This window comes from Zingiber officinale, chromosome 1B, assembly GCF_018446385.1.
Source record: "Zingiber officinale cultivar Zhangliang chromosome 1B, Zo_v1.1, whole genome shotgun sequence".
NCBI lineage: Eukaryota > Viridiplantae > Streptophyta > Magnoliopsida > Zingiberales > Zingiberaceae > Zingiber > Zingiber officinale.
The window spans coordinates 148719353-148744172 of record NC_055986.1 but is presented as its reverse complement, the minus strand read 5'-3'; the positions used below and the strand labels follow the sequence as shown (position 1 = coordinate 148744172).

Sequence of the window (24820 nt, the reverse complement as noted above, 5' to 3'; positions counted from 1 at the left end):
GGTGACATTCTAGAGCAAGCTCATCTATTCGACACTCGCACTGTTGATTTTTCGCTTGAGGTTAATGCTTTGTACTTTTCTACCGATGGTGTTCCCTTACTAGATCCATCTTTATATCACACTCTAGTTGACAGTCTAGTATATCTCATTATTACTAAACTTGACATTGCTTATGTTGTACATATTATCAACCAGTTTGTTGCTTCTCCCACTTTATTACATTGGGAAGCTGTGCTTCGTATCCTTCGATATCTTTGAGGTATCCAGTTTCATAGTTTTCTTTATCCTTCTACTTCTACCTTAGAGTTACGAGCCTATTTAGATGCAGTTGGGGTGGTGATTCTACATATGATAAGTCTACCAGAGGATATTATGTTTTCTTAGGAGATTCTCTTATCTCTTGAAAAAGTAAAAAGTAGATGTTGTCTATCATTCTTCTATCAAAGTAGAATATCGTGTTATGGCCTCTACTACTGCTAAAATTGGTTGGTTACGTTGACTACTTGCTGATATGAGTGTTTTTCTCTTAAAACCTATCCCTATGCATTGTAATAACTCCAGTGACATTCAAATTACTCGCAATTTTGTCTTTCATGAGCACATTAAGCATATCGAGATTGATTGTCATTTCACTCGTCATCACTATCAGAATGACATCATCACTTTGCCATTTGTCTCATCTTCCATGCAAATTGCAAACTTGCTTACCAAGGCGCATTCCATTGCACTGTTTCAATTTCTGGTTAACAAACTTTTAATGTTTTCTATTGGTGCATCATGAGTTTGAGGGGATGTTAGTATATGATAAATTATTATTATATAAGAGTAGATTAGTATTTTATTATTATTTTTATTATCTATTTATATTTTTTTCTTTTATAAACATAAGTTTTTGTAATATAATTTGCTAGTCTTCTTTTGCGGCTATCTTTTTCTTTTCTTCGCTTTGTTGCCTTTTACATTCTATTTACATTCTCTGCTTTATTCTTAAGGCCAACTCTAGACTGGACTTAGTTCGGACTTGGTTGGTTCAAATCGATAATTCAAACTGCCAGTTCACCTACAATGGGTGATGGGCCTTGTGTGGCCTCTTGCAACGAGTGACGACCCCACGAGGCCTCTTGCAACGGGTGATGGCCGTCGTAGTTGATGGCCCCATCCGTCCACCTACCTCAGGCAACAACCCCACACGGCTGCCTACGACAAACAATGACCTTGCACAATGAGTCTATCACCGACAGTGAAGGCAACAACCTTGCACGACGAGTTTGTTGCCCGTAGCAAGGCAGCGACGAAGGCTTTCTCCTCGATTAGGCAAGCAATGGAGAAGGCTTCCTCTTGGGGGAGGACTCTATACCGTTTAGAGAGGATGGAAGAGGTGGAGAGGGTGTTGATCAGGTGATGGATCACAATAACTCGTGTCTACTATGATGGCTTGGAGCTAGCTTGAATCAGACTATCGTATTAATTTAAACAACTCCATGTACTCAAAAACTAAGTCTAAGCCTTGAATCAAAAGGTTATCAATGTTTCAAGGAGCAATATTCATTATCCAATGTTTATAGTTAAGGTTAAATAGGTATCTATATATATAAAATTTAGGTATCTAAACCATTCAATTAATTCTCGAAGTAGGTGGAGTTTGTCCATCAGATAAATTTTAGGACCGTAAATAAGTTGAGCTAAGCCGAGCTGAGCCGAACAATAAAAGGCTCGAGCTCAGACTCGATTCGTTATCCTTAAGTTTAAGCTCGGTTCGAGTTCGATTCGAGTTTTAGTTCTTAAGTTCAAGTTCGGCTCATAATAAAATTAACTAGTTCAAGTTCGACTTGAAAAAGTTTGTTTAAAAATTAGACGGGCTTAGTTTAAATTTATTTAAGATAATTAATTATAATAATTAATAATATATTATTATATTTATTATGTATGTAATGTTTAATTATATATATATATATAAAAGATAAATAAATTTTTTAATAAATATGTTTGAGAGCTTGTAAATGAATATGTTCACGAGCTCATGAATTACACACCGTTAAACTCAAGCTCATCTTGATAATATTTTCGAGCTCAAAATTAAATTTAAGTTTGGCACTTTTTGTAAAAATCGTGATCCGAATGGTTCGCTTGACTCATTTACCTCCGGTAAATTTAGAAGCGTTCATGCCAATTCGCCCGGTAACCGACCTTTACAAACGAAAATTCACCGTAGCTTAACATGGTAAATATGAGATTTTTTATTGCCGGTAGGATTTATAATTGAACTTTATGAGATTTTTTTTTATATTATCTCCTTGTCAGTACATATGTTTGATAAAAATATTAAATATACAAATAAAAAATAGATTCAATACATTTTTTGTCATATAAATAGAATTTTAAAATCAACTTTGATTGATAGGCGCGCACATATTTACTAGGGAGAAAAATAGTTAGAATATTTCTAAATTTAAAATTATTTTTTAAGAATTCAAAAGTAATAATGAGCTTAATAATGGTTAATATTATTTTTGTCTAGTGATAGGGATGTCAAGACATGGATTACTATAAATTGGACCACACGCTAGTGACATCGTCACGTCACGCAGATGCCCAACACTAGATCCAATCATGATGGACTTAAATTATTAGAAAAAAAATAAATACATAAAAATCTAAAAAGAATTAGAGAGAAAATTTTAAATCTCAGAAATGATCGATTGAGCTCCATGTACATTTTCCATTAACCATCCTATTAAATCCGACCAAAATCATATTTAATTTGATCTCGTTAGATCCTTCAATAAATATATCATGGAGGATTTTTTTTTTCTGAATATGGACGATAAAAATAAGTCTCTATCTATATTTTTTAGATTTATCTAAATAATTATCTCGGGAGTTATAATATCATCCATGATTTAATCTCCAACTATAATATATAATTAAAAGATACTAAATTTTTCGTCGTACGTTTTCTAATTTATCTTAATAATTAATGGAAAAAATTTATATGATCAGACTTATCATTTCAAAAATAATGGATAAGATTAACTAAAATTATTATTATTTTATTTATCTAAATAATTATTAAAAATTTTTTTTATAGAAACAAACTAGCTCCCCAACAATTAATAAGACAAACTTAAAAAAAATTATCGATGTTTAGCTAATTATTGGACCGTGTCAAGCATAGATTAGACCGGGCTAAATCAAGCCGCGTCCCAGAAACCGCACGACCCATTTACGTCCGTTTTGCCCTCCTTCCCTCTTGCATCATCCTCTCCGCCCTCCTCCTCCCCTCTTTTATTGCCTCCCGATCGTTCTGTATCTCCCCCTTTCCTCCCCCCACTCTGCTCCTTTGCGCCCTTTTCTTCTATGTAGTGCCGCATTGAGGTCGCACGGCAATCTCCGGAACGCCCCTGGTGAGACCGCGGCAGAAGTTCCTACATCTGGTGTGGCCGTCTTCAAGCCGAGATCTTATGAAGTTCTCATCTCTGACGCCGCCAGATCCCTCGTGTGTTCTCTGGACGATGACAAGACCAGTCTCGAAATCGATTTACCGTATGCTTCTTTGCTATTTGAGTCTATTCCGGTGTTTTTTTGGTGCGTTCCTGGAGAAAAACACATCCTTGTGGTTGCTTCTTTTACTATTTTGGATGATAGAGAGAGAACAAGAATTGCTTATAAAAGAGCTTTCTTTTATGGGACCACAAGATCTCTCCCCTTCACTTCACTTCACATTAGATAGAAGTGAGACAATTTTACTTTAGGGCGGGAGGGACAAATAACAAGGTCAAACCCTCCAAATAGTATTATTATATAAATTCAAGCCCTTGGATTTTAGTCGGATACTCGGATGCCCTCCATATCTAATTGGCTTACCACTAAACTAAACAATTGTACCAAGTAATCTTCATGCGGAGAGGTTGAATTTATTTTTTCCAAAGGTGGCATACTACATGCGTGCACAGATACACACATATGCATGATTCTCCACAGGCGCTCTTCTACTTTGTTGCAGTATGAATTTTGCAAATTACTATTTATGAGGCCAATCAAAAGGTTAAGAAATCCAAAAAAGTTGGTAGGCAACTAGATATTTCAAAATTATAGGATCATTTTACAATAAACTAATAAAATTGAATGTAAATTTAAAAATGTCATTGCTTGTTTCTTTATTTATTACATTTAATATCTTTCTCCCTTGTGAAAATGATTCATTTGTTAAAGGAAAGAGGTTATTTAATAATCTACCATCAATTTGCACTATCTTTGATCCAATTGATCTCTAATTATTTCTTGACCCACCTTGATACTTCCAGATTCACCTTGACATAATACCATATATGTATTCTTCATTTATATTGATTACCATTGTCGTCGTGTTATCACCTCTATAAAAGAGCCATCTATTGCAATGGAATATATCAAAGAAGACAATTTTAAAAAAATTGTAACATGATAACAAGGCCAATTTTGATCTGTTAGTGATTTTTTTGTGTTCTTACTTGGAGGGGCTGCAGGATAATTGCGGCTTCCTTCTCTTCTATGATCTCTTGTTTTCACTTAGAACTTCATGTTTTGCCTCCTGATCATATATTGTGACAAATCCCCTACCTAGCACTTGTGTTGCCACTGTCACCAGCTCATTAGCTACTGCCGAGTCATTGCTCCCTTTCCAGATCTATTCATCATCTTATTGCTGAGAGCCTCCAATTCAACCGCATCCATTGGTGTTTGTCTCGACAACTTTGGGTTACTCCCTCAAATTGAAGTATTGATTCCTTCCAATGTTATCTCCTAAGGCATATGCTCTGATGTTAGATGGTAATCTAGAATCCATGGACATGTCTGAGATATCTCATCATCCCGAAGTCTGTGCATTTCATTTAGATCGTGTCATGATGTCATTCGATCTAGCTTTGGCAATACAAAGAGTCTAGTGGCTACCATCCTTATTCATGTTTAATGTAAACTGAAGATACTATCAATATTTTCAAATTTGGGTATTAAAGGAAATAAATTACTTAATAATCTTCTGTTGATGATTTGCACCAATTCTGATCTAGTTTTCCTCTAATTATTTCCTGATCTGCCTTGATACAATACCATTTACGTTTTCTCCATTTATATGGATTACTATTGTCTCATGTCCTCTATAAAAGAGGAATTATTTGTTTTAATTGAATAGGACAATAATTTTGCCACTTTTACAATCCTTTAGTTGAGCCAATATGTAGGATACTGGTGCATGATATGTTTTGAGGATTAATCTCTTTAACTTGTTCTATTTTTGTTGTTTGTGCATAGAAATTTCCTTTTGAAATACAAAATTATTGTCTAGATGCTTAGCTGTTTTTTTTCTCTGATAATTTATCTTTCTTTGTGTTTTACTTGGACAAACAGGCCTTTGCCATGCAACATTTCACCTTATAAGGTATGGATGTATGCTGATTTTTAATTCCAATTCATTCTGCTCTGTTCCTTATCTCTGTTGGATCACTTATTTATACCCTAGTATTACTACTACTCATTATCAAGTTTTTAATCATGTAGGATTATTCAGGTGAATTTGTTGATGCAAACATCCAACTTGCACTTGTGTCACAAGTTCCTCTCATGGCAGTTGTATAAATGATTGTCCTGGCTAGCAATATGGCTGATGGTCCATAAGGGTGTTTTGATAAGGGATTTTTGGTTTAAGTTTTAAGGGAGTTTTGGGAGAAAAAAAAAGTACTGACCTCTTTTTTGCTAGGAAACTTCAAGAGATGAAAGAGATCAGATCTTGCATTGTAAGTTTGAGTTTTCTTTAACATTCTGCCATGTGAGAGATATGATCTAACATTTCATGGTAAGCATGTCAAAATGCCTATATTTATATTAAATAGCACTTTTTCTTTTTGAATAGCCACATACATAGTTATTTTCTTAGGCATATTTTTTTATTATAGCAATCAATTGATTTTCAATTCATGGTCCAACATCCAAATGCTCAAAAAAGTATATTTCTCTATCAAGATTCCAATCCTGATGGCATAGCACTTTGGTGCTATCAAGTTATCCCATACTAAGTAAAGCATTGTGCAAACAAGATGTGATGGATGCTAGCAACATGATAAAGTGGTATTGACCCACTACCTATTTACTTTATTGTTCAGAAGTAGGCATGATGGATTATTGGGGTTGAGTCTGTTGACACACTAATTGACCTCTTTGTCAGCAAAACGCGTGCAACATGGGGTTAGCAGTGTGACCCCTACTGTTTACAAATAGATCTAGGAACATGGGGTTAGGGACTCTGTCCTGTCTTCTACTCACTAGCAGCGTGCATGGTAACATTGCATCCAACAATCTAAGCCTAATCGGCTTTTCTTCTCCATGGGCAGTCCCTTATAAAATCAAGTCTTCTGTTTACCAAGTCTCAGTGTCAATTCTAGCACATTCTGAAACATTCATTAAAACCATGTATGCTGAATTGTTGATTATTCACACATGCTTAAACATGGCTCACCCGTTGTCCTTCCTACTGTTTTGGAGGATGTGTTTCAGTTTTTGAACAGACACCAATAGTACTTTGATGCTTCATTTTTTTTCATATTATAACCAATGAATTTTGGTTGATGAATTTCAGATGTTCCCTAATCAAGCAGAAAAACATAGGGCTTCAGTTATTTCGAGCAACTCTTGATACAGTATCCTCAGAATAAATGAAATATCGCTATCTTAAATTTTTTACCTTTCATAGAATTACACCTGTGTGAAGGAAAAATCTGGTGCTATGTCACAAGTAGTATGCTTTGAGAAGCATACTACTTAACAAATGGCATTCTTGTTCTATATTAGATTGCTGGTGTAACCATTGGATCATCACATGATGACCTACCAACTGGACCTGTCAGAAGCCTCTTCAAATCCAAGGAGCACATTGGATTTTAAGTTCAGTGATGGTACGCGTTAGGTAAGGTTGATCGTTTTGCTCATGAGTGCAGGTCAACAAAAGTATAGCGAACCACCACATCTTTATATATATGTATCAACTGCAGTACACGTGATCTTTCTGCTATAGAGAAATAGGTGGTATGTTCTAACTAATGGTGTGTTTTATCTACTTAATCTTGATTGGTTGATTTGTTCAGACTAAATGCTGGTTGTATCTTGAACAACTTTACATTGTAGCTGCAATCCTATATTTATTTATTACTATGAGGTAGAGGTGGTTGTGCTATTTTTAGGAAACAAATAATGTGAAAAAGGCATTTGTTGATAAATTCCAAATTATGCATCCACAATAAATGGAAATGAATTATAAAATATTCAAGTTTAATGTATCTACGATAATTAGAGATTTAGTTTTTTTATATGGTAATTAATATTTTTTGTTTTAATAATCAAGCAAGAATAATTAATAATAGCATTTTTTTATTTAAAATATTTATTTTATATTTATTGTTGAGTCTAGTTTATAAAAAGATTCTAGAGTTCTATATTTGAGGTATCTTAGAATTAATATAATTTTCAATTTAACTTGTCTGTGAGAGTTATTCCTTTGTGTGAGATTATTTTTTTCAACCTCATTTCAAGTTCTTAGGTGGTTCAACGATTCGATTTTGATGTCGTGTTTATCCTATTTTCAAGATTTTCTAGCTATTCTATATACGTGTTCATATTTTATTGTCTATTCAATATTTTTTTAGCTATTTTGTATGCATCACTTAATTTTTATTTTTACTTTATGATAGGTTAAATTAGAAATATGAAAAATTGATAACTCCTAGATCCCCATGCATATTCGACGTCCCATCATCATAAAATTCCAAAAAAAAATAACATATTGATTGGAAGATTTTAACTAGATTAAACATCACCTTTATAGATTTAGGTATGATTTAGATTATTGTTTATCATATCGATATGATACGGAGGATCTTGAATTTAGATTTCTATTTTGAATCGAAAATCATTTTCTAATTGTTGCGGTAGTGCTACTTTTTTTTTCTCGTCCCGCCTTTGATCCACATGAGTTTTGTCATGTAGTTAGGCGTAAAAATAAATCTTATCTAACAACTCAATTTTAGTCAATTCGAAAAAATCAGATTTGTATTAGATATTTTTAGATTTGGGTCGGATTCAAATTCGAGGGTTAAAGGGTATTTCAGATTGGATTGGGTCGGATTTAGATTGATCCGAGTTGACTTAGATATAGAGTTTAATGAATTTTTTAAAGTTAAATTAAATTTTATTTTAAAAATTAAGATGTTTTTATGTATATTAATATCATGTTTGTATAATAATGATGGCGTATTGAGATAAAAGAGTAAAATTATAGAGATAATAGTATAAAAAAATTATTTTGAATCATATTTTTAAATTATCAAGTTTGGATTTAGGAATTTTAGGTTGAATTCGAATTTGAATCAAATTCGAATTGGATTAAAAAAAAATTAATATGATCCAATCCGATCTATCTGATTCAAATTCGAATTGGATTAAAAAAAAATTAATATGATCCAATCCGATCTAATCTATTCCAATTGACACTCTTACATGTAGTCTGGTACCTAATCTGTCTGCTGCTCAGTAATACAAGTGAGAGGCGCGAGGGATGACTTGACAAAATCCTTTATTGTTTAAGTCAATCAAAACTTGAGAGTACGTAAGACTTCAAATGTCCTAAGAAGGCGCACTTTCTTCTCACTGTCTCCATTTTTACCTTCTCCCTGCTTTTACCGTGCACTTCGATTCTTATGTTACAATTGTCTATGCTGCCTTAAATCATAGACAATAATCTTACAGAAATTGCCCCTCAAAAAATAAATAACAACTTTTTAAAGTTATGGAATGGAACATAATTATCCTATAAATATTTATAAGTATGAGATGTCTTACAAAAGTTTGATTTGAAAAAGATCACAAAAAGATTAAAGGTTGTTAATTACATATTTATTAAATATACATATAATAGTAGTGTTTACCGATTTCTTGTGTATGAGTCTCAAATTCCAGAGACACATAAGAACTCAATTATTGAATCCAAAAATTCCCCATACCTCGAACATGTGTTTCTTTATAAGATCCGAGAGGAAGAAAATTTCTTAAAAAGAATATTTGAACCACAAGAAAAATAAGAAGAGAATGAATCAATTGAGATTAAACTCAAATGGAGTAAAAAAGCTCAAGTGGAAAAATTCTTTAGAATAAATTTTATCATTTTTATATTAGAAAGTGATCCTTAAAGTTACTCAAAAGCTACAAGTCCTTTTGATGGACCAAAAAGAGGTAGTTATATTTGAGATTGATTCAATCTTGTAAAATTATATTTGAGAACTTGTAGATCTTACTCTTGAAAGTAAACCATTTTGTTACAAGTGAATTATTAAGAAAAAAATAAAATCAAATGACACAATTGATAAGTACAAAGCTATATTGGTAATTAAATGTTACGTCAATGTGAAGACATTGATTACTTTGATATGTGTTCTCCGGTGTCAAGAATGACTTCTATTAAAGTGTTGTTGATTATTGCCGCTATATGGAACATGGAAATATATTAAATGAATATAAAGATGACTTTTCTAAATAAGGATTTAGAGGAATAAATCTACTTAAAGCAACCTGAGAGGTTTTCTATGGTAGGACGGGAAATAAAATTTGTATATTGATGAAGTCGTTATACGACTTGCAACAAGCCTCAAAGTAGGGACATGAAAATTTTGATAATATCATAAAAGAACGTGGATTTAAGATGACAAATGTGTCTATATGAAAGTCATAAAAGATGATTATGTCATCTTATGTTTTTATGTAGATGATATACTTATCATTGAGAGCAATAATAAGATAATCAAATCCATGAAAGTTATGTTGGCATGAATAACATGAGCTTAATTGATGTGTTTCAAGGAATCAAAATTCTTAGAACATCATAAGAACTTGTTCTAAGTCAGTATCATCATGTGAACAAAATTCTTAAGAAACTTATCAAGGGTAATGTTGTGTTGATACAAACATCGATAAATACGAAACAACATCAATGGAAAAATTGAGGAAAGATTATCTCTCAATAGAATACTCTAGGATGATTGGAAGTTTGATATATTTAATAAGTTGTACATGACAGACTTAGTGTACGCAGTAAGTAAACTAAGTAGATACATGAATAATCGCGGTGTTGATCATTAGAAAGGGATAACAAGAATATTGAGGTACTTGAGGTAACTCGTGATTATGAACTGTATTATACAAGATATTATACTATAATTGAATGATATAATGATGTGAATTGGATATCGGACATAAAGACTCTAAGTCTACAGGTAGATATATATTCACTCCGGAAAGTACAACAATTTTGTGAAAATCTGTTAAGAAAATTATAATAATCAAATCCACGATGAAATTAGAGTTTGTAGCCCTTGACAAATGTGGTGAAGATGCCGAATGACTATGACAATTCTTAGAAGATATTCCGTAATGATCGAAATATGTGTTGATAATTTACATATATTGAGATAGTCAATCGATAATTGACTAGACACAATGCTATCTATATAATGATAAATCTAGATATATATGTCGTAGACACAATATTATTGGACAACTACTCTCAGCATGAGATCTTACTGTTGAGTATGTAAAGTCAAAGGATAACCTAACAGATCCGTCAATTAAAGGGTTAAATAAAGAGTTAGTTGTAAGCTCATATTGAGGAAGGAGCTTGATGTCGATGAAAAATATTAGTGAAAAGGAAACCTAACCTATGTTGACTAGAGATCCCAAGAAATAAGTTCAAAAGGACAACCTAACTGCACCAACTAATTAAATCACTGTGGGGGAAATGACTCAATGGATCATTGAAAGGATGGAGATTAAGTATATGACTTTTAATAATTTGATAAAGTAATGTAGAATACTCTTAAGAGATTACCTATGTGAGAAAGAAGTGAGACCACTTCAAAGATAATTGAAAGACACAATTCTTAGAACCAGGCATGTTCATTACCAAGAATGAACATACCTGTGAGAATTGAGTTGTATCAGGAAGAGTCATAGGTGGGATATATCAATGCTTATATAAATGACAAAACAGTTCAAAGATATCACATTTAATAGTCAGCCAATAAGTAAACAATTCTTCACAAGGGAAGGTTCAAAGGGTAATACTTTCCTATCATATACACAACTCAACTAATGAATGCTATCATATACTCTATTTCCATTTATATTGGGGGTTGTTGAAAATTGTGAATGGAAGACAACTTGACTCTATTGTGAATGAGATGTTATTTTCACATTGGGAGTTGAGAGGCATTAAGGTTGGTTTAAAACAAATCACAATCGTGGAAGTTGTGGATGCGCGCGTGCGTCACCTGTATGAGGGGGTGAGAATCCAGCCGAATTGAACTAACCCAATGTGGCTCATGTTCGAGCACTATCTGCATGTATTGAATGGGGTTAGCTCTGTCCAAGTCAAATCAGTTGATATTTATCACTTAAATATCTTCTTGCTTCTTGCCCATGTGGGTAACAAACTTATTAATATGTCAGATCTGAAACGATCGAATGCTAATGGTGAATTTGTAACCACCGGATAGAAACGACCAACTATTGCTGGTTGATGACTGTCTTTACGCTCAAACATTGAATGATCGTTATTCGACCATTCAAGTGCGGCTTAGGATTAGAGTCTCTATATAAGGAGGCTACAAGTAGGAGGAGAATATTTACAGATGAAAAAGTTGAAATTATAGCCACTTTATTCCCCCTAATTTTCTTCTTCTATTGTACATGTAAGTACCCCGGGTAGTTTTGATGTGGTTAACCAAGTTTAATTAGGTCATGTTGTATTTAATCCTTATGTCTAAGTATGCAGGAGCTTAAGAACACAAGAAGTCAAGTTGAAGACGCAACTAGCGAGAAGGATGACACGGGAAAGAAGCCGATGGGCTTGGTACATCAGAGGGACGAGGTGATGCGGAAGAGTATACCGATGGATGAAAAGGATGTGTGCAACGTTCCAGGGATGAGAAACTGGGGAGGAAACCTGATAGAGAAGAAGGTTGGAAAATGGGTTCGGGTGAGCCCTATTATGGATAGTCGAAATCACCCAAGCGAGTGGAGCAGCGGAAGAGCCAAAGGAGAAGTTTGGAGCTCGGTAGCAACTACTGAAGGCGCCTTCAATGGTATTGAAGGCATCCTCACGCCTTTCGAGAGGAAGACACCTTCAACCCTTGAAGGCACCTTCAAATAGTGACCATTGCGAAGATAAACTTTATCTTCGTACGGATAGGATTTGCCACGCTGGAGGCGCCTTCCACCCTATTGAAGGAGCCTTCCAATCCTGGATAAATTTTTCCAGGGGCTATAAAAAGACTTTGGACCTAGGAAAAATATAACTGAACTACAAGTCTTGTATTCACTTCCTAGTCATTTTGTGAGTTGTAGACATCTGTAAGAGGCTACTCTGCCTTTAACAAAGGAGTTTTTCTAGTGAAGCTTTCTTCAACGTCTTGGATTAACAACCACATAGGTTGTAACCAAGTAAATAGATTGTCCTCTTACTTTTTGTTCAATTTTATTATTCTATTTGGTATATTTATGCTACTAACTAGAGTTGAAAGAATGAAAAAGGTTCGCTTTATTTTTAATAGGTAATTCATCTCCCTCTTGTCGGCCCCGCTGCACCAACAGTACATACCAATTAACGATTCTACCTGTAATCACGTTTGAGTACATACTCAGTTTGCCACGACAACCCGTGCTAGGTTGCGATAGTGGTTTCACCATTTTGTCATGAGAAACAGATGTTCAATGAGACCGTGTAGCACTACCAGAGGGGATAAATATGTTTTAAGGAAATTACGTCTAACGTAGTCCTCAGCTTCTACCTTTTTCAACTCATTGCTCAGGTGGCAGTGATCCACTCGGACTCGAGATCACTTCTCAAGTACTCAACCTCAATTCTTGATTGGTCGAACATCCTCTTGAGTACTCGACAACCCACTCAAAACTCGATTGATTTCGTACTCGGCCGACTCGGTGAGCTTGACACTCGGTCGACTCGACAAGCTTGACACTCAATTGATTTGGCACTAGGCCGACTCGGCTCCTGGCGACTCAACTGACTCAACAATCCACTCGGCTTACTTGACACTAGGCCGACTCAGACACCCTACATCTCGACTCGGTAAACCCCTCAGTTGCACTTGGTTTCCCACTTAGGCTCGGAAAGCAGTGGGCGGCTAGACCTTGCGGTACTCAGGAGAACTCGGTTGCATTCAGTGACATTCTACTCAGGCTTGGGAACCACTTGGTGCTTGGGCACCTCTACCAATTCAAACACTCGACTGCTAGAGCACTCGACAACTCGAGCAATTGACAGTGTGGGCACATAGCAGCTCACCTCGGATAACCAAGTAGGACAACCCAACTGGCCGAGCTTGGTAGCCTGAGTTTATCAATTTAGGTCATTTCAATAGATAAGTCTAAAGTTTGGTTTGTACTTTTAAATTCAATATATTCCTTATAATTCCAGTAAATATCTACAACTTCGTGGAATATTATCCAGCAAAGAATGTAAAGGCACCCAATGGGAATATTTCTAGATGAGTAGGAATGTTCATAACGAGTGTAAGGGTATGCATTGTGGATATTTTTAGATAGGATGTTCTCAAAGAGGATAATGGCATGCGACGAGGAGTTCCTAGACAAGAATATTCTCAAAGTATGTAATTAAGCAATGCGCATGAGCGAAACTAACGTGGGTCCAGTGTGGTAGTTGCCCACATTGGTGTTGGGTTTTTCGGGCCGTAAAAACCACTTTTTGCGTTGCGAAAATCCCGAAACCCCCGGATCCGTGCGAAGAATAAAATTTCATATACATGTTTTCTACTCCTAGATCTACAAGATTAGAGGGTATACCTTTGAAGCGAAGCCCTTCGCGTAATCCCGCTCGTCCTAGGTTCGCCAGATCTCGAGAGTATCAAGGTAGATACTCCTCTATGCGTAACCACACGAACAAATCGATGGAGGAGAAACTTTAGAGTGTGCTAGCACTCTATGAAGTTTCGGCCAAGGGTGGAGGAGAGGGAGAGAAGAAAGAGCTTGAGGAAGAAGAAGATGGAGTTACCACACAAAATGAAACTCCTCACAAGCACTAAAGTGGCCGGCCACTTTTCATGAGGAGTTATATACTCCATGGAATTTCAAGAGTCAAAAACTCTCGATCTCCCTCATGAGGTGGCACACACATGTGCTATCCTTGATGATGTGGCATATCACCATTAGCCACTTAATGCCAACTCACCAATGAGGTGGCAAATGGTCAAGTCAAACTTGACCTTTCATCTTCCTCTCAAGTCAAGTCAAACTTGACCACTTCTCTCCATTGGTTGATCTAATCTAACCATTGGTTCAAGTCAAATTTAATTTAATGAATCTCTATTCATTGAATTAAATTAATTAAATGAGTCTAAGTCCAAATTAGACTCACTTAATACATGAACCAAATTGAGTCCAACTCAATTAGCATAATTTGGATTACTCTTAATCCAATTTGATTCATCACATGAACCTAATCCTTTAGGTTCATCAAATGAACTTAATCGCCATCTAATTGTCCTTTGTGTGTGACCCTATAGGTTCTTATAACGTTGGCAATACTCCTAAACCCATTTAGAAGCATAAGTAATGAGCGGTATCTAGCAACACATCATTACTACCCAAGTTATAAGAATGTTGAGATCCAACATCACCTTGTGACTACTAATTGTGACTCCTCACAATATATGACATTGTCCTTCTATCCTAGGCATCTAGATTGATCAATATGAGGCATAGACCGTGTCATCCTCTAATCAATCTAAATCTTGAACTCCAAGTAGACTCACTCGATCAAATGAGCTCAATATCTTATATTGACTCATTTGGGCATGACCATGCACTTAGTGGTATCACTCTATCAAGAATATCGATATCTCTCCCATCATATAGGAGGGATAGATCCCATCTACATCACTCACATCCCTCCGCATAATTTGTTACATACCCAGTAATCGCCTTTATAGTCCACCCAGTTACGGGTGACGTTTGACGAAGCCAAAGTACGTAACTCCTTATGTAGGGAACCATGGTGACTTCAGGTCCAAGGACTAGTAGTCATACTAATAGCCACATGAGAAAGTATATGACACTCATATAACGATCCATGATACTTTCTCATGGCGGGTCATTCAGTATATATTCTCCAATGCATACTCATATGTCAACTTGATATCTCCATATCCATGACTTGTGAGATCAAGTCATCGAGTTGACCTACATGCTAGTCTCGTTGCATTAATATTATCCCTGAATGTTAATACTCGACTAGGAATGATTAAGAGTAGTATTCCCTATATCATCTCACTATCGATTCAACCAATCGATTGATATAGGTAAGAACCTTCTACTCAAGGACGCTATTATACTTAGTTATTTGACACCAATACAAGTAAGTATAATAACCAAAGACAAATACTTTTATTTATATACAAGAATATGATACAATGAGTCCATACAACAATCATCAAATGATTGGCTCTAGGGCTCTAACTAACAATTGGGCCACAAAATAAAAAAATTTATTACATATGTTTTACCCTAAGGCTTAAAATGTTTGTCTCCTTTCCCTCTTCGCAGCAAGCAACCCAGCTTTATCTCATTCCTAGCTTCCCTCTCCATAGCAAGCTATCAAGCAATGTCCTCCACCTGGACCGCCCCCTTCCTTCTCCACAGCAAGCAATCCTCCGTCTCCTTCTCTCTGTGCAGCAAGCTAGCAAGCAACACCCTCCATTTGGATCGTGTCCTTCCCTCTTCGTAGCAAGCAACCCTCCATCTCCTTCTCTCTTCGTAGCAAAGCCAACAAGCAACGCCCTCCTTCTCCTTCCCTCTCTAAAGCAAGCAATGCCCTTCGCACAGCACACCCTTTGCATAGTAAGCAAGGAATTATGCTTAAAAGTAACCCTATTTTTTTTCTTGTTCAGCAAAAAAGATGCAAGGCAGCCACGCAGCCGCTTGTGCTGCCTGGTGGGTAGTGACGTGGTAGGCTCCAAAGTGGCCATTGCATAGCGATGTGGTCGTCGATGATGTGGTCACTTGTGAAGCAGTTGTTGCCCGCAAAACAACGATGAGGCCACCTCAAGAGCGGTCGCTACCTTGCACGACCACGTCGCTGTTTGGTGGGGTAGCAACTGCTCGTGAGGCTGCCATGTCGCTACCTCGTTGGGTAGCGCAAGCGACTGTGCCTTCCTTTGATAATTATATAATAATTATAAATAGCAAATTATAAACTCCAATTCCATATAGATTATATATATTGACATAAATTGTTTTTGTTCATATCATGATATGCTACTACTAAATTGTGTTTGGTACTTATACTTCTATTATACAATTAAACAATAAGCATGAGTGCTTTATACTCTTAATGTTCATTTTCGTGGTGCTTTATGATTGTAAGATTATATATATATTTTGGTTTATTAATTATATTATATTGTCACCTACACTGAACCAAATCCTAATTCTACCTATGGATGTGGGCAGGGATATTTTCAAATAGAGATGTGAAAGAGTGTAAGGATGTTTGATGTGAATATTCCTGAACGAAGATTTTCCATACGAGGATGAACTACCCCTCCTACGTGAAAGCCACGTCTAAGGGCACTTGACCTTTTTGTTGAGGTGCTAAGGGGAGATAATCCTGGCATCACCAACATGGGCGGAGCTAACGTGGGCTCAGTGTGCCACACTGGGCCACAAAATAAAAAAAAATATTACACATGTTTTTACTCTAAGGCCTACAATGTTTGTCTCCTTTTCCTCTCTGTAGCAAGCAACCCAGCTTCGTCTCCTTCCAATCTTTCCTCCCTAATGTTGGAACTCCAAGGTAGTTTTGATGTGTTCAAACAAGTTAGGTTAGGTCTTGTTGGGTTTAACCTTGTGTCTAAATGTGCAGGAACTTCGGAGCACAGGAAGTCGAGCAAAATACGTAGCTAGCGAGAAGGACGACCCGGGAGAGAGCCGACGGGCTTGGTGCATCTGAGGGACGAGGTGCTGCGGAAGAGTACGCGGGCGGACGAGAAGGAGGCACGCAACATTTTCGAGGGACGAGAAGCTGGAGCGGAAGGTTGCTTGAGAAAGGAGAAAGTTGGGTTTGGGTGAACCCTATTTTGGATGGTCGAAATTACCCAAGCGAGTGGAGCCGGAGTGGAAGACTCGGATCGAAAAGAGCGGAACCAGAGCGGAAGACCTGGACAGAAAAAATTCAACTGTGTTGATTTTCCTGGTCAGAGCGCCTGGACCAGGTCGGGGCACCCGGAACTGGTCGGGGGGCCCATACCTGGTCGAAACCATTCCGGGGCGCCCGGACCATCCGGGCGCTCGGAATCCAAACTTGGTTCGGGCGCCCGGAATCCAAACTTTATCCAAATCGATGTGGCGTTTAATCGTTGCGTCGGGGATAAAATTCTATCCCATTCTAGGTGCCGGGAACCCTTCCAAGTGTCCCGACTAGGGCTATAAATACAGCCTTGGTCCAAGAGATTCAGAATAACACTTGTGATTCATTCTAGTTTTATTTTATTTTGTAATTGAGTACTTCAACTGCTGTAAGATGCTTCTTCGCCTGAAGGAGATTGTTTACCGAGCTCCAACTTCCTTGGATTAACAACCTCTCCGATTGTAATCAAGTAACCCTTTCATGCCTCTTTTCTTTCAGTCATTTATTTTATTTATGTAAGTGTTAGATTAATTAAGCCGTAAATTCGAGAAAGGTTCTTTTTATTTGTCAGGACTATTCACCTCCCTCTAGTCGGCTGCCAATGGTCCAACAAGTGGTATCAGAGCGGGTTCGCTTCAGGAGGACTAACCGTCGAACGAAGCACACGAGATGGCCGGATCGAGCATCAATCCACCGAAGTTCGAGGGGGAATTCACGAATTGGAAAAAGAAGATGGGGGTATTTTTAAAACAGATTTTGAATTATTAATCATTATGAAATATGATTTCGTAGCCCCGAAAGACAAAGAAGAATATCAGTGGATGAAGGAGCAAGCCGACTTTGTGGTAAATGACAATGCAGAATTTCATCTGCTTAGTGTTTTACCACCTCAAGAAGTCAACCGTATCGAAGCTTACGAATCAGCCAAGGAGCTGTGGGAGAAATTCCTGAAACTACACCAAGGGACCTCGAAGGCAAAACTAGCAAGATGAGACATGCTCTAGAACTAAATCAGCAACATTCGGTTAGAAGAAGGTGAAGCCGTCGCACACCTCCACTCAAGAATCAAGGAGCTAATCACCGGACTTACAAATCTCAGAGAAAAGATATCTAACCGAGATTCACTAAGGTACACGCTTAACACATTTCCTAGGACTCCAGAATGGTCAACCTTAGTAGATGTGTATTTCATCTCTAAGGATTTAGAGATAAGCACCTTAGAAGAATGTCTTCAACTTTTGAAATTCATGAGTCAAGATGTCCAGGTCTAAAGAAAGAATCAAGGAAAAATGTTACTTTAAAAGCAAAAGTGGACGAACTAGATTCTGAGACATCACTTGACGATGACGAAACAACTTTAATGGTAAGGTGATTTAAAAAATTATTTAAATCCAATAAGTTTAATCAAGTGTAGGGTAAGAGATGAAAAAGAAAGGTAAAATTCTACCACTGCAATGAAAAAGGGTACATAAAAGACAACTGTCCAAAACTGAAAAGCAAGGACAAGCATAAGGACACAAGCACAGACAGGAGACCAACCTAGAAAAGGCACAATTAACCTAACATCAACGTGGGACCCTCATCAGAATAAAAAATCGAGGCATATGCTAGAATCACACTAATGGCAAGTCATCAAGACAAAGAGGACGAAGCAAGTTCTTCCGCAATGAGCATCGAGAGTATTAATGAAGGGGGAGCAGCATTAGAAGAGAGTATCTCTACAGGGGGAGTCTCTGATGATGAAATCGATAAGGTAAGTCAAGTACGATCCTTATCGCCTGATAAGCTATTTAAATTTATAAAGTTTCTGACTAAAACATCTCATAAATTAGAAGTAGAAAATAAGGAGTTAAAATCAACATTAGCTATTTTTTGTCGATTAGAATATTTTGAAAAAGTGAAATTAGAAAATGAAAAATTGAAAACAGAAATAGAAGAGCTGAAAAATCATACATGCACACATATTAAAAGATATAATGATTTAAATTGGCACCTTAGATTTTATAGGGGCAAAATCAGAAAACTATTAAGAAAATATGTACCTAAGAAATTTCTAATTAACCTAGTTGGAAAGAACCTATATTGAATTCTAAAATCGTATTTGAATTAGATATTTAAATTTAAGGCTTTCAGAGAGTAGATTAAATGTTTGATTTTCTTAAAAGACTTTGTATAGAAAGCGGTTGTTGCTCCAATAACCAAGAAGACCTAGTACCTCGCCATAACTTGAAGACAATTAATGAAATAAAATATTTAATTGACTAACTAATAAAGTATTTAAGTGTGATTAATAATGCTTTAAATAGTTGTCAAAATTACTTAAACATTCTTTTTTACATTTTTTTTAACTTAGATTTTTTTTTTTTTGCAAAACTTGAAGTTTTTAAAAATTATCTATCTCAAAGTTTTTTAAAAAAACTTTATCAACTCGATTTATTTTCCCTTAGACTTTTGAGGTACCCCATTTTTTATGTGATCAAAGAGAGAGAAAGAAAAATTAAGTCTAGGGGGAGGTAGCTTAAAATTAATAACAAATTTATTAATTTTGCCTTATGTTGGTTTATCCTAACTTAACTTGCGTTGCTCACATCAAAAAGGAGGAGATTGTTGGAACCCCAAGGTAGTTTTGATGTGATCAAACAAGTTAGGTTAGGTCATGTTGAGTTTAACTTTATGTCTAAATGTGTAGGAACTTAGGAGCACAGGAAGTCGAGCAAAAGACGCAGGTAGCGAGAAGGACGACACGGGAGAGAGCTGACGGACGAGGTGCTGCGGAAGAGTACGCGGGTGGACGAGAAGGAGGAGCGCGGTGTTTCCGAGGGACGAGAAGTCGGAGCAAAAAGTTGCTCGAGAAGGTCGGAAGTTAGGTTCGGGTGAGCCCTATTTCGGATGACCGAAATCACCCAAGCGAGCGGAGCCGGAACGGAAGACCTGGACCAAGATGAGCGGGATCGAAGCAGAAGACCTAGACGGGAAAAAGTCAACTATGTTGACTTTTTTAGTCCGGGCACCTGGAATCCAAACTTTACCCAAATCGGCGTGGCGTTTAACCGTTGCGTCGGGGATATAATTCTATTGCATTCCAGGCGTCTGGAACCCTTCCAGATGACTCGACCAGGACTATAAATATGCCTCTTGTTCAAGAGATTCAGAATAATACTTGTGATTCATTCTAATTTTGCTAGCAAGCAATGCCCTTCGTCTAGATAGTCTCCTTCCCTCTATGTAGCAAACAACCCTCTACCTTCTTCCCTTTCCGCAGCAAGCCAACAAACAATTTCCTTCATCTCCTTCCCTCTCCGAAGCAAGCAACACCCTTCGCACAACAATCAAGGAATTTTGCTCAAAGGTAACCCTAATTTTTTCCCCCAATTTTTAGTAAAAAAAAAATGTAAGGCATCCATGCGGGCACTTATGCTATCCGATGAGGCAACGATGTGGTAGCCTCCCAAGCGACCACTCCCCATTAAACAACAACGTAGTTGCTGCCTCGCTAGGTAGCGATGCAAGCACTTGTAAAGCGGTCCTTGCGCGGCCACGTGTTGCTTGGTAGGGCAACAGTCACTGCGTGGCTGCCACATCGTTGCCTCGTTGGCTAGCACGAGCGATTGCGCCTTCTTCTTATAATTATATAATAATTATAAATAGTAAATTATAAATTACTGTTCCATACAGATAATATATATTGGCATAGTTGTTATTTTTCTTCTTTTTACATTGATACGCTACTACTAAATTGTATTTGCTACTAAACTAACAAACTATTGTATTTGCTACTAAACTAAAAAAAACTCTAGCATTATAAAGCTTCTAATAATTCTACAATTATACTTGTGATATAATGTTTCCCTACTTTTAACTTCAACTACTTACACCTCTATTATACAATTTACCAATATGTACGAATGCTTTATATTTTAACATTCTTTTTTATTTTTTTTGATATTTTATGATTATAAAATTTATATATTTTTATTTTATTAATTATATTATATTATCATCTAAACTGAATCAATATTTCTCGTCCCTAATCGCCAACAAACTTTTTGTTGGCATCCCTCCACCATCCTGATGAGCACATGGTATTTTGACTTGGACACGTGCAACACGACAGATTGAAGCTTGCGACAAGTTTTTCTATGCTTGTGAACTCGCTATTTTACTACACTTACATTAAAAAAATTGATACCTCAGACATCACTGACGAGGATCAACAAGAAAACAGTGACAGAGAATATTTGTGTTTTTTTTAAAGGTTGTTACATGTGCATATTTTAGTAGCAATGTATTCAAAAGTTGTACCCAAAAAAAATTTAATATTCTAACAACTAAACGCCAAAAAAATGCTATTTGTATGAATCTAATAGCTCCTTGAATCACTATTTTTATACTATTAAAAAATATATAGTCACTTATTATATTTTTTAAATACATTATAATATTCACAACTCACTCAAAATCTATCAAAATCCCAACATGTACATCAACAATATCTAAATGAATCTCTAAAGTTTAAGCCATGAAATGTGTGCATATATATATATATACTAAATTGAAGAAACTATTAAAGGTTATTCTCTATTAATCCATAAAGATATGATCGACATAGCACTTGGCATTTTTACACTCATCAATTCTTAATGAATTTCTTTTTAGATTCGAGATCTTATCCTCTACAGCGAAAGCATCCAATCCAACTTGCCCAAAAGTGACCACGAAGAAGATTGAGGCTGCACACTTTCTTTTATATAGATTTTTTGTTTCCATTTCAAATGGATAAGTCATAGAACAGAAAAATGAAATGATGGTGCTCATTACAACACCACCTGGGATAACTCAACTCCACACCCACTTCCTCTTACTCTTTCCTTTCATAAAGTAAAAGCGCGCTCTTTCTCTCTCCCCCACACCCACAATTGCCTTCCTTTGTATCAATCTCCTTTTCTACAACATACCTCACTGTGTTTAATGCCTCATTAATTAAGTTTGTGTCGATCATTATCATGTCTTGTCAGCATCTCAATCCACTCATGCTGAAATAGTGAGGTAGCATTCAGTTTGACAAGGATTTCCAAGAGCCGATCTATCTTGCTTTTTCTTGGATTATCTATGCCAGGCACATGGAACACATGAAGCCTGCAAGTCTAGTTTCTTACTTTTCCCCAATAAGTTCCACGCTTGTTTACCTCTAAACTTGCAACTTTTGGGGGTTGGAGTCAAAGTGAGTCAAATGTGAATTATATATAATATGATGGATAGAAGGGGAGCAACAATAAACTTATTAGTGTGTGACTTTGTGATCACATATTAGAATTATGAAAATAATCTTTTTGTAATACAGTAAGGAGTTTCATGCCTGAACCGTCTTTTATATAATATGGTGGACAATTTGAGTATTTGAAAAAAAAAGTTAGTTATTCATTTAATTCATATAATGTAAGATAAGGGTTGGTTGTGAGCCACCACTCTGTAATATTATTTATTTGTGCTCTTTTTGCCTTTTTATTATTTCACTTTATTTTCATTATTGAATAAGTAGTGTTCGTGTTTAGCCGCGTAAGAGTAGGGTTAGGGTTTTGATTATTTCTTTTATAGGTTTAAAATATGGTGGGCTAAAAGTGAACATGGTATTCTTAAATTATTGAGTTAATCTAACTGCTAGAGAATATATGCAAATAGGAAGGAATTACTCTTTGAATTACCAACTTAAACATGATTAGAAATGTAAATAAAAAAGAGATAGAAAGGAAGAGGAAAGAAATTTCATTATGAATAAAAATTTAATTTTATATTGAGAATTTTAAGATATATTAGTTGATTTATATTAATTCATATGTATTTATGATGTAAATAAATATATAAGAAGTGACTCTTCCATACGTTTATACGTCATAATTTTTAGAAGATAAATTCACATGGCCAAACATGTAAAAGACAAGGAAGAAAAACTCACTTTTCCAATTGTGCTTGACAGACCTAATTTGAAACTACATCAAGCTAGACACGACGTAAAAAAGATGACTCAAATGGACCCTGCGCCATGTCGAGCCCAAGCAAGGCCACATAGCATCGACACTCGACACCCCTACCTACTGCTTGGACACCCCCTAGCTACTCATTCCTGAAATAAACTAACCAATTAGGCACGAGGATGAGCAATTAAGTAAAGTATTACTCGGCCCGGAAACAAGTGGCCAGAAAGAAGACAATTGCGGTTCCCGGCACGTGGCCTCTCAACTGAGTTACTAAAGCCAGAGAGGGCAGCGTGGCACGTGGCCCAACCACATATAGACTGCTTTTCGGTTGGGCTGGTGCGATTATATGGATTTGATGCCTGAAACACTAATCTCAAAGCAACGGCAGCGTCTATAAATCCCAGCTTCCGCTGCTTCGCAGAACCTCCCCCCAATTTCCCTCCTCTTCCAGATCGAGACGATGCGTTCTGCAGCGAGGTTTCTCCTCTCCTCCGACCCGATTGGGGCGGCGGATCAGTCGTCCTCCGCCTTCCCTTTCCACTCCAACGTGGTCCTCACCTTCGCCGCCCTCCTCTGCGCCTTGATCTGCGCCCTCGGCCTCGCCTTCGTCGCCCGCTGCGCCTGGCTCCGCCGCTCCTTGGCTGCCCACGCCGATCGGCCCCTCCTCCCGGCCCTGCCCCTGATCCCGAGAAAGGGGATCAAGCAGAAAACCCTCCGCGCCCTCCCCACGCTCTCCTTCGCCGCCTCCTCCTCCTCCTCCACCGCAGCCCCGGCCCCCGCCGGCGTCGAGCTCGTCGACTGCGCGATTTGCCTCGCCGAGTTCGCCTGCGGCGACCTGGTCCGCGTCCTGCCGCAGTGCGGGCACGGCTTCCACGCCGCGTGCGTCGACACCTGGCTGGGATCCAACGCCTCTTGCCCTTCCTGCCGCCGGGTCGTGGTGGTCCCTGCGCCGTCACGGAGCTGCCGGAAGTGCGGCAGAGACTCCGGCGAAGCCGCGCCAGCGCCCGAGAGTGGCGGCGCCAGCACCTCTAAAAGTGCGCATTAGATGGGTGTTTGATGGAATTTCACACTCAAAAGTGTTTGTGAATGAATAGCCAAAAATTGTTACCAAAGATATGTGTGTTTGTATATGTAGGAAGGCGGATTACACATCACTTGCAAGATGCTCAGACAGAGAATTTCTTGTAATTAGGAACAAAAAAATGGGCATTCTCAAGCCTTTGCTTGCCCAGGACTCTGCTTAGTTTTGAAGTTTCAGATTTTGGATACGAACCGTGTTAAGAGTATTTTGAAAACAAAGTTTGGATATGCTGAAGTTTTTTTGGCTGAAAGAGAGTTATTTTAAAGAACACCTCTTCGGTCGCTTTTGTAGCCGTAAGATGTGATCTGAATCGATCTCAGTCGATCAATGAGTATCGATAGTGGGATGCCTCTGAAGACTTGTTTGAGGGACGAGGTCTGAACATTTGTGTTAGGAGGAGAATGGGACAAGGAAGAGGTGGTTGTTGGCTTGTAGTCATTAGAACTGTTATTAATTTAATTGCCTTTTAAAGTGAACAAATTATCTAAATATGGAAAGATCAGTTGAGTGTGGCCAAACCATGGA

General features: G+C 37.2%; 1 protein-coding gene across 1 annotated transcript; it reads left to right on the top strand.

Moving 5' to 3' along the window:
* The first annotated feature begins 23623 nt into the window (after positions 1 to 23623).
* Positions 23624 to 24529, top strand: LOC122008953 (RING-H2 finger protein ATL8-like). Its single transcript, XM_042564925.1, has one exon. The coding sequence runs from the start codon at positions 23675 to 23677 to the stop codon at positions 24257 to 24259; it is 585 nt and encodes a 194-aa protein (XP_042420859.1). The 5' UTR covers positions 23624 to 23674; the 3' UTR covers positions 24260 to 24529.
* Positions 24530 to 24820: the final 291 nt, after the last annotated feature.

What these genes read in the sequence shown, in the direction of transcription:
- LOC122008953 (XM_042564925.1), top strand. Translation starts at nt 23,675, where the DNA reads ATGCGTTCTGCAGCGAGGTTTCTCCTCTCCTCCGACCCGATTGGGGCG.